General features: G+C 45.7%; 1 protein-coding gene across 4 annotated transcripts in view; it reads left to right on the top strand.

Annotated features, from left to right (window-relative positions):
* Nucleotides 1–7,270, top strand: part of LOC128453574 (signal-induced proliferation-associated 1-like protein 2) — an 81,078-nt gene extending 73,808 nt beyond the window's left edge. For 3 of the 4 annotated variants that reach the window (XM_053436547.1, XM_053436548.1, XM_053436546.1), the window contains exons 18-21: nt 1,154–1,285; nt 3,623–3,740; nt 4,886–4,964; nt 5,406–7,270. In XM_053436547.1, the coding sequence (XP_053292522.1) occupies nt 1,154–1,285; nt 3,623–3,740; nt 4,886–4,964; nt 5,406–5,552 (476 nt within the window). In that variant the 3' untranslated portion in view covers nt 5,553–7,270. The remainder of the gene's footprint in view (nt 1–1,153; nt 1,286–3,622; nt 3,741–4,885; nt 4,965–5,405) is intronic. The other variant, XM_053436549.1, reaches the window with a different exon arrangement.
* The last annotated feature ends 3,622 nt before the right edge of the window (nt 7,271–10,892 follow it).

Below are 10,892 nucleotides of genomic sequence, written 5' to 3' on the forward strand. Positions count from 1 at the left end.
AATATAGCCAACTAATTCGAACCGGGTGAAGTAGTGTGAAACTTGCGAGGGGCCCCGCCGCGCCGACTGCATTAAGCAGACACCTGTCACTGCTGGCGAGCGCTGCCCTCTCCACTGTTCACTGAATATGTATCAGCAAGGAGAGGTGTGATGTGTCCTTCCTGCGCCGCTGCAGGTCGCTAAGATCTCTGACATGAACATGCCTATTTTTCCATCAGGAGTGTCACAATGTCTGTCATACATAATGTTTCATTCACTCATCAGTCCCTGCCTGCCTCCCCTCTCCGTCCCTGCTGTCTCATTACCATACCGCTCCTCGCCCGTCTCCGGCTAACGTCCCGAGACAGAAAATGGCTTTTGGAAAGATGCTTCTCTCTTTTTAGCCTCTCCTGGCTGTCAACCTGATGGATTCCTGATTGTTTTGAAGGGTAGCTGAGCACACAGGCTTGCTGAAACGGCCCAGTTTGGTAAACAGAGAATCACTCCAGCTCCGAGAGGCTGGATATATTGAAAGGAGAGTGTCAGCATCACCTCAAGCTCTCTCTGTCTGTTCTCTGCTTCTCCACTCACGATTTGTTTTTTCTCCTGAACACCCCTCGCTGCAGAATGGACGCTTGTTTATTTGGTTCCCTGTCTTTTAGGGCTGAGAGCGAGGGAGGGTAGAGGGAGACGGAAGGGACGGAAAGGAGATATTGATTGAAACATGAAGACATTCACTTAGACAAGTCATTTATTGCCTCTCAGACAGTGCCTTTGCGTGCGCTATGCAGAGATGGCAGTCGCTAGGCTGTCATTCTGTCACATTGATAGAAAAGTATTCCTTCCAAAGTTAAATTGTTTACAAGCGTAAGGAGGATTTCTCGTTTAAGGGCATTTAGATTAGAGGTGGAGTGAGTTGATGGTATAATTGGATCCGAGCGACTAGTGAGCACAGGCGAGCGAGGTGTCCCGATGTGCAGGGCTGGAGTTAGGTAAAGATAATCTCTTTTAGCAGTGATGACTAGTTCAAATGAAAACCCCTGCCACCCCCCCCTCTAAGCCTCTCCATTCTCCCGACCCCTCCTGTCTGATGCAAACTGATGGGTGACTCAGATTAGTCCTTAAACCCAGGCCAGGCTAAGACACTGATCGGAGTGCCTGCCTGTCTCTGCAGATGACTTTTGGTTCTCTGACGGCTCCTTGGCGGACAGGTCCAAGTTCAGCGACCCGGGCCTCATGCCCCTCCCAGACACCGCCTCGGGCCTGGACTGGACCCACCTGGTTGATGCAGCACGAGCCTTCGAAGGTAACCAGCCTGGCTGAAGCTGCGGGCACATTGTGCAACTCCTCCCCCCTCTACCACCTCCTTCTTCCCCCCCTAGACGTTTTAGCTGCTTAGCACGAATGTGTGTGTGTGTGTGTGTGTCGGCAAACTGCAAGTGCTCGCTGGCTTGCATGTGTAGGTTTGATTTCCCTGCGTGTTTGTGTTTCCTAAGTGCTGTAGGAGGTGACTTTTGGGAATCCCTCTGCTTTTTGCGCCTCCACTCTAAGCCCCTTTGCAGTTCCCAGCGAGCAGTGTAACTCGGAAGAATGAACCATCATTTCTCTGCACGGACACAGAGACAATTCTCACACCATAAAGTCAGCAAGTAACCACTCAGGGAGGGCTCTCAAAGCGGTGACATGTACTATTAAGCTCTTGGGTTGATAGTTTGGGGGTAATTTCAAGTCCTCTCTCGGCCTTTTGTCCATTAAATTTGCATACGGTCCACTGGAGGATGGTGGGTTTTTTATTTTCTTCTTGGAAATGAACACGGACACATTTAGACAGCCCAAAGTGGCAGGTTCTCCCCTTATGAATAGAAATCTTCACTTTTTAAAGATGGACCGTTGTTTCTTATTAAATGTCTGAACAGCTGCTTTAGAGTGTGATTTGTGGTGGCACCTGATTCTGGGATGAGGAATTTAGGAATCAAGCACTCACATAAATGTATGAGGGTTTATCGAAAATGAAAGCTGCCTTTTCACTCAGTCTCTAACCTCAACACATCTTATCACCTCATGATCGACATCATTACTTTTTTTTCTTCTAGTTTTCGACCACTCTCATGCCAGTCTTTCCTCCATCTTTCACGAAATCGTATAACATGCCACGAGTTTCCTTCCACTTGAACTCAACCCGACCCCGCGACCAGCGAGCAGGCAATGTAGCATGTGACCGTTCATTCGTCATAATTAATCAATCCTCTGGGGAGTTTCTCCTTTGATACACTTCCTGCTGCATCGCCCGCAGCATATCATTTAACGAGAGTGGAATCAGTGGAGAAGATGCAGAGTCTGACTGGCAGCAAGAAGGCAGTTGTCACATCAACAGGGCCGGCCCAGAAAAAAAAGCGCTGTATTAACCTGAGGCTTGTTGCCGAGCAGAAAGTGGCTCCGGGCTGCCATTGTGCCATCATGTGTGTTTAACCAACTCTGTTTACAGCACGGAGAGAAAGAGGTTGGCCGAGATGCATTTGTAGTTTTCACTACCGTGGTCCTGTGTTTCCTGAGAGATGATTCATATTCATGATGCACACAGACACTTTGGATTGGCTTCTAGCAACCAGAGCAAAAAAAGCACTGTGCTGTCCTCCTCACCTTGGAGAGTAGAAGCTGTAGAAATAAAAAAAAAAAGGGCGTTAGTACATCCCGGCAACAAAAGGCTTTTTGTGGAATGACCGATAGCTCTCGTTGTAAACAACTGGGATATGTTTTAACACAAACTCAGAAATAAATCAAGCACAGCATGTTCACTCACGTAGATTGTCATGATTTCTCTTTCGCGTAATTTGTGTTTGTTTGATTTTTAGCCGCTTGTTCGCTAAATCTGTGGAAACACGGGGTCACGCAAAAAAAAGAGACAAGCTGCTTGCCCGCGCCTGACGCCGTTTTCCTCGAAGTCTTTAATCTTTCTGATGCAGCTATCGAGTATGATGAAGATGTTCATTCATATGTAAATGAAAGCATGGCCTCCCCTTTCCTGCCTTGTCTGAGCAGCCGACTCCGGGCTGCATCAGCTTTTGTCTTGGAGTGGATTAGCTTTCATTTGGGGGCTAAATTAATGGGAGGGTTTCCTTAATCTTTTTCATGAATATGCAGATCCTCCTATCTTTAGTCTCAGACCAAGGGCTTGAGTGAGATTGGATTCTAAAGAAAAGGGCATTATGCCTCCAAACTGAGCAGTCCCTGAGCGTAACATGCCAAGTTTGGGCTTTCCATGGGGCTTTGAGGGAGCTTAAGGGCCTGATATGGTAAAACAAGCATGACTAGTGCGTTACAGCTCTGGGATTCAGCCCATTATGAGCCAAACAGCTGTCAGAGGAGCCTCCGAGGGGTGAGGACACCGGAGCGACCCCCAAGGGACGTACTTGATCTGGGATTGTCAAAAAAGGGCTGTTTACCACCTTGTTCCTTATTGACGAGTTCATTCATATAAAGCATGAATGAATGAATCACCCCCATCCTGTCAAGTGCTTGCGTGTGTGTCATTCTGCTCTATTTTTGCTGCATGTGGACACCGGGACATCTCTGAACCAATTTCCTGTTTTTGTATATGTTAAGGGCAGATATTAACCTCATACGTCACCTGCTCTCTCTCCAGATCAACGCGTGGCGTCCTTCTGCACCATGACGGACATGCAGCGCGCCGAGGCCTTGCAGATCTCCAGAGAGCTGACCAGACGTGTGGTGGAGGCGGAGGGAGCGGCGCTGGAAGCAAGGTACGGCCTTACAGACAGACACAAACACACAAGCACCGATGATTCGGGAGCAAGTTAATAATTGACTCTTTGTTCAACCCCGCATCCGAATGGTGATCATCCAATCGTAGCTTGGCGGCCGTACCCTTAGCACAGCGGGCCTGTCAGGAAGATTTCTCCACATGATGAAGCAGTGTGCATGAAGCTCTCACAGGAGCAACACTCTGTATTTCAATAGTAAGGATGGTGGTGTCATCCTGAGAACAACGCAAGAACCAAAGGTGTACAGTGTGAATCAAACTGTCTGGCTTTTTTAATACCGACAGACAAACACCTGTGTAGGAGTAGAACCTCCACAGTGGGAGCCACAGTGTTGGTGTATTAGAGTTGAGTGAAACAATAGCAGCTCTGTCCTGCTCTTTATGCAGTTTGGACAAGCTCCAGAAACTTCAGTCAAACCGGTTTTAGATTGTGAAACTATTGGCAAATGCATTGTTGTGTCTCGTCTTCAAATACGGGTGACGGTGAATGTTGTATGTCTGCTAGAAATGAGAAGCCGGTTTGTTTTACCTACTCTTTAAACATCAATACAAACTATGACAGTGATCGTTTGAGGCAATCACCTTTTTTTAGCAGGTTTATTTAAAAAACGTGTGTATACCTGCTGATTTATGGATATTAGAGGAATCAGTTGTCGTGAATGCACACGTTGTCATGACACACGCTGTTGTCATGATTGACAGCATCACTGAGATTAATGAGTCCAGCCACCACTGCCACAGAGCCCCGCTCACCTGTTTATTCAAAGTTTATTCACATTCAACATACCTGGGGTCAACATTGCAAAAGATTCAACGCTGCACTTCCTCGTTCCCTTAACAATAGACCGGCCACAGACAGATAGAGATGAGATACAGGCAGAGATTTCTGGAATTGCTAGGTAGAAGATGGATTAGAAAGAATTCACCAGTAAATCTGTCTCCATACTAATTGCAAACTGCTCACTTACTGCATGAGAAGAGACATGTTGACTGGCAACAGTAGCTAAATGCAGGACCCAACAAGGGGTCCATTATTAGCTCCTGTATCCTGGTAGAAACTCTTCTGTTTTCTTTCTGTCTCAAGTCTTGACTCTTAACTACAAGCTGCGCTCTTCTCCTCTCCAGCGGCTCCCCCTCCACGCTAACCGGCAAAGTCAACCAGTTGGAGGTGATCCTCAGGCAGCTGCAGCATGACCTCAGAAAGGTACGTGTGTATATCGAACTACTTTCTTGATTATGTGTTCACCATCAGTTTTTTTTCTTTTTCTTCTTTGCTCTCCTTTTCACATCAGCACTCTGTGCATGACCGTGTCGCACAGCTCAGGAGAGTAAGACACTGAGTAATGGGTTCCCTGAGGTCTCTGTAATATAAACTCATCCACTTAATTCGATATCCTGCTTCCTTTCCTTATTGTGTCCCAGCCCAACATTTCCCCACCTCCACTAATGTGCTTGAAATGGAGAGAGGAAATGCACTTTTATCAGGACAGAGAAAAGGCTGCTTTGCCATGTTAATGCCTCCCATTTACACGGCCCCGACGAAAGATGAATGTTCTCGTAATAGCAGGGGCTTTTGTCAGCCCCCTTCTGTAACGCATTTATTTTTACTCCGGTGTTGATTGTGTGTTTGGGTTGGTGTGTTCAGGAGAAAGAGGACAAGGCGATGTTGCAGGAGGAGGTGCAACACCTGAGGCAGGATAACATGCGGCTGCAGGAGGAGAGCTTGTCGGCGTCGGCTCAGCTCAGGAAGTTCACAGAGTGGTTCTTTCATTCCATCGACAAGAAGCCCTGAGAGGGACGGAGAGAGAGAGACCTGCAGAAAGAGGGGAAGAGAGGGCGAGATGGTCTTCACTCCTCCTTGGCACCCACTCAATTCCTTCTTAAGCCTCCCAGATGATCCACAGGCAAACAAACTTTCAAACAAACCTTTACAGGCCCCTAGAGAAATTAAGACTCTTTAAAAAAAATAAGCCCTATGGCTTTAGGAGACTGTCGTGCAGCCTTGTGTGGAGTGACTTGAAACCCTGATCTGGACCTTTAGCTCCGGGATTGTCCTCTTGTCTGCAGTGCGGGGCTGATTCTTGCTTTAACGGTTTTCTGTGCTGGCAAATAGGACTCTCGGGAAGCGTCCTCATATCCGGTGCTGGAAGGAGGAATAGAGAATGGCAAACCCCAAGGGGCCCCCTGCCCGTGTCCCTGAGATCTTCTTACAGTAGTGGAATGTAAAGCTCATTTACTGTAGTCAACATATAATCTACCTACGTATGTCACGTCAGTCTACTGTACTGTATACTCAGCTGTACTGTATCATACTGCGCACACTGTCACACAGCTGTTTCTGTGCCGGCCTTCACGGACACGGGAAAAGTAGAGAGGGGGAGGTGGGAAAGGAATGTACTGGACATAATGAAGTGGTACTTACTGTCTGCTTGCACCAAGAGGAATCCACATGAGTCGGGTCTTGAAACGTACCGTGGTTGTGGGGGGAACATGAATGTAGCTCAAATGAGACCCTTTTGTTTTCTTTGGAAGTCACAAAAAAAGTTTCAAGGTTTGATGTTTTGGTTTTCGTTGAATTAATACCACTTTTACTTTGTCCTCAGTGTCGTATCGTAGGGTCACACGGCAGTAATTTTGATGTTTCAAGGTGCTTTTCCCTAAACACACACATACACACACACACACACACACACACACACACGCATCTGTCAGTAGCTTTTTCCCATTCACTGTCACAATGTCCTAGCAATAACAAAAGTGGTAGTTTCGAAACTGTGTTTTTAAAAAAATAAATAAAAGAAGAAGAAGTTAGCACAAACGTGAAGAGTTCCTGTTGAGAAGCAGTTGTATTTGACATGTATTTATAAAACTGTGCCTAAAATTCTCGGTTGTAAATGGATTGTTTCTCTTTGCTTTTAGTCGTCTTTTCTAAACACAAGCCTTGTCTGTGGCTCACTGATATAAAATCATGTGTGTGGATGATGATGATGTGCGTGTGTGTGTGTGTGTGTGTGTGTGTTGGGGGGGGTTAGTTTCACAGCAAACTGTGTTTTTATGCAGTGGTTTCTAGAGCATTAGAGCAGGCGCCAGTGAACCACACTTACAATGCCAAATGTGTTAATTTCTGTACATATCTGCCACAGAAGTGTCTTGTATTTAACACTATTATTTAAGCCTATTTAACCTAAAGTTGTTTATTTTATTAAAGGTATTTGTTTTAAGTTTTTTTTTTCTGCACTAAGGAGAGATAAAGCTCTGTGGATGTTGTAAAGTGTGTAGCTTGCCAGGGCAAAAAAATATATATATTTAAATATATAAATGATGAATTTTTTTGGAGGTTCCAACATTTGGATGCTGCTAGATTACAGTTTGCTGGTTTGTATGCTTTTAAAAATGTCTCTCTCCATAAACTGTCTCATCCCTGGTGGGACACTGGTGGCTTTTTGTTTTTGGTTCTAATTTTTGCTTTGTTGTTTTTGTTTTTATAAATAAATGTAGTTGTACAAATAAGTCATTTTGTGGTCTTTATTACAAATTATACTTTTCGAGATACCCATTATATAGCAATAGCCATAATATGACCAAAAGCAGCAGAGCTTTCTTTACATCGCTACCTTGAGAAAAGAATATCAACAAACCATGATTAAAACAGGCGCTAATGTCAGAGCTAGATTAAAAGCATATCGATAAATACATATGAATGAAAAATTGTGATTGAATCTGGTCTCAGGCCCCAGGTCCTGAGAAAGCTCCCTTATGAAAATATGTCTTTAAGAGCAGAGTTTGCCTCCTCAGCGTGATTGTTCCAAACCCAGAGCCCTAACAGAAGATGTGGAATGGTGAACAGGGCCTATACCGAGGACCTGTGGTTATTACCAGGTGTAGGTGACATGTATTTAGGTGCAAGTCCTGAATGGAATAAAATGTCAAAAAATGTACCAGAAGCCAATGGAGAGAAGCTGAAATCTGATTAAAAGGCTGCTGCCTTTTGGACAAGCTGTCATTTATGGAAACTCTAAAAAATGAAGTTTAATAATGTAGAACCCATTGCTGTTAAAGGAATAGCTCCCGTTTTTAAAGTTTCTCAAACAGGTGGTTTACACAGAGCTGAGCTAACCATGTTTCACTAAGCTAACAGTTTGCACTAGCTTTATTTTGACTGTGCCAATCAATGAACACATTTCCCTTATATGCCTGTGTCTACTCTGAGAGTCTCCTCTCCTTGTGTGAAGTTATCCCTTCCTAATGCATTTGTAATGACACAGATCCACCATCTTTGTTCTGTGTAAAAATGAATTCCTCTGATCAGTCAAACGAAATGTGGGTCTCACAAAGCTGCAGCCGGTTGAGTGTGAAAAGCCATTTACTTACATCCATCCACCACCACGGCTGAGTAAAAAAGACTTGATTTGTGAATCTCTCCTCACAAAGTCTCCAGATCTCAACAAATTCTTACTTCTGCCTTTTATGTGAAATACTGAGCTGCAGAATCTGACAAAAAACGAAAATTCAAAGCAATACTAGCAAATGATTTGTGTGTGTGCGTGTTTCTGTGCATGTGCGTGTGAGTGGTTATAAGGGTAAACCTTGGTTTAATACCATCATTGTGGGGACATTTTGACTGGTCCTCACAAATTCAAAGGACTGGTTGAGTGTTAAGACTTGGTAATGGGGATAGAATTAGGTTTATGTTAGGCATTTAGTTGTGATGGTTAAGTTACAGTAAAGGGCTAGTGAATGTATTATGTCAATGAGTGTCCTCACAACTACAGAGAGACAGGTAGTGAGTGTGTGTGTCCTCATCAGAGAACTGATACCTGCTCTCCAGGTGCCGGCGAGAAACAAAGAGCTAATTTTGAGCCGTGCATTTGCGGAGCTCCCGCAGGAGACGGCCAGAGATTTTCCTCCAGACTTTTTCATCCTCTTATTTTGTCAACAGCAGGTGTTCTAAGACTATCGAATGGAAACACGAGACCCGTAATGTGTTTGTGACTTGATTCCCCGCGTGTTGGTCTGCTTTAAAATAAATGACAGATGTTGCTTTTCACCTCGGGGACGGCAAAGGCTGAATAATTAATCATAAGCCTTTTTGGGTGCGGAGAAAAAAAAAAGAAAACAATTAAATTTGTTTGCTACTTTCTGCGTAAACCTCCAGCCCAGCTGCTGAAGTGTGGTCCAATCTATCACGTCCTCCCGGGGCTGGTGGGTGAGCAGCTGCAGTGGATTGTGGGTAGAGTTGTGCTGGCAAAGTCCTTTTTGAATCTTATGTCTTACCTGTGAGGGACTCAGAGCCAGTTGATATAAAGATGTATTACATGTTTTTATTTCTGTACCACCTCTGTCTCAGCAAACCAATAGGGTTTGAGACCAATAGGAGTATAAAATAAGTATCTTCATCACCTCATGATGGACCTGGAGGTTATGACATCACCTGGCAGCTTGACCGGCCTCCTGAGAGGCTCCTGATCTCTGTCTGACCTCTCTCCCTCAGGCCTGTCCAAACCAGAGCTGCCCACAAAACGCCTGCTTGGTCGCATGTGTTCATGGACGAGCTCGGGGTCTGGCCAACAGCAACGGCCAGTGAGACGAGATAGTTAATCTACGTGTGTGCGTGCGGTGCCAGGACAGCAGATGGGAGCCCACACTGGCACAGGACGAAAGTGTGTGTGTCTGTTATAGACGGAGGCGGATTCCAGGGTGTGTAGCAGGGGTAAGATCAGGAGTTCGACCAGCGGCCGAGGAGAGGAGTGGAGCCAAATGGCTCTGGCACGAGAGGAATCTGGAGAAATATCCGGGGGACGGAGGCAGAGGGTGAAGATGAAAAACAAGCTGCAGGGAAAAAGAGACGCATGGGACCATTCCAAGACTACAATGACATAGTGGAGTTTTATTAGCCCTGCAAAATATGCTGACAAGCAGTAAAAGTTAGACCCAATCCATTAGGGTGAGAATCTGCACTAACCAGATGGAAGAGCTTACACCCACGCAACCCGTATTGATTCCTAATATTCGACTGTGTCAGCAGTTAGAGGAGTGAAGGCTGGCGGTCCAGGAGACATGGCCGTCCACTGCTCCACAGATTTGTTGCTCATCACACATAATAACATGTGACTGGGACGCAGTTGTCCTGCGTCCACAGTCCCTCAGCAGATGCTCCTCCGTTGTGATTGCCACCCCGGTCGGGATCACGTTACCCAGAATAGGGTTCAGTGTGCCCAAAGCACAGCTGGCACGGCACAGAGGGAGGGGGGGTCACTGTGTGGAGGTCAGCCTGTAGTTATTGCCTGCAAAATATCAAGTGTCAGTATCAGCTTCGTCTGAGACAATGGGTTGGATTTTGTGTCGCAGTCACTGAAAACATCCAATCGCTTGGATTTCGGGGAATTATTCATAAATATCAGGCGAATCTGAGGATGCATTATTCAGAGCAGCTGTTGTGTGTATTCCTCGGTTCAATATCTTCCTACGGCTTTTACCAGAAAGTCGGTTGTGCACAGTATTGACCACGGCTAAGATATTAAGCACCGAGGAAAGAAAAATTCAATAAGCATGCCTTCGGTGTTGCCAGACAGTTATGAAATCTCAATCGTGTTGTGTGCCTGCCAGGCGTAACGGCAGGATTAGCTCTCTCACCTGCACTGCTTATCTGTGCAGCTCATCTCTCCTCTGCAGGTGCTTTGAAACCCCCTCCCACTCATTGGGGCGGTGCTTCACACACACACACACACACACACACACACACACACACACACACACACACACACACACACACACACACACACACAAAGCACAGCACAAAAGAACCGAAATACGAGAGGGGAAGAAAAGAGAAGAAATATTCCTCCAAAACAGCGGACAGGCATCTCTCTCTCTCTATCTCTCTCTCTCTCTCTCTCCCTCGTCTGCCTCCGGGGTCCCCACGGTCTGTCACTATCTGTCAGTCAAGTCACAGGTGACCAAACCTCTCAGCTGAACCTAGTGAAGGGCGACATCTCATAAGCCGCTCGCCTGCCTGCCTGGCCTCAATAGAAATAAAAAAGGGTATTAAAAAAAAAAAAAGAAAAGAAAATAATTTTCCAGAAAGGTCATTGCTGGCAGAAAAGCTTGAAATCTCACACGCCCCGGCAGAGAC

This window comes from Pleuronectes platessa, chromosome 12 (assembly GCF_947347685.1).
Source record: "Pleuronectes platessa chromosome 12, fPlePla1.1, whole genome shotgun sequence".
Classification (NCBI taxonomy): domain Eukaryota; kingdom Metazoa; phylum Chordata; class Actinopteri; order Pleuronectiformes; family Pleuronectidae; genus Pleuronectes; species Pleuronectes platessa.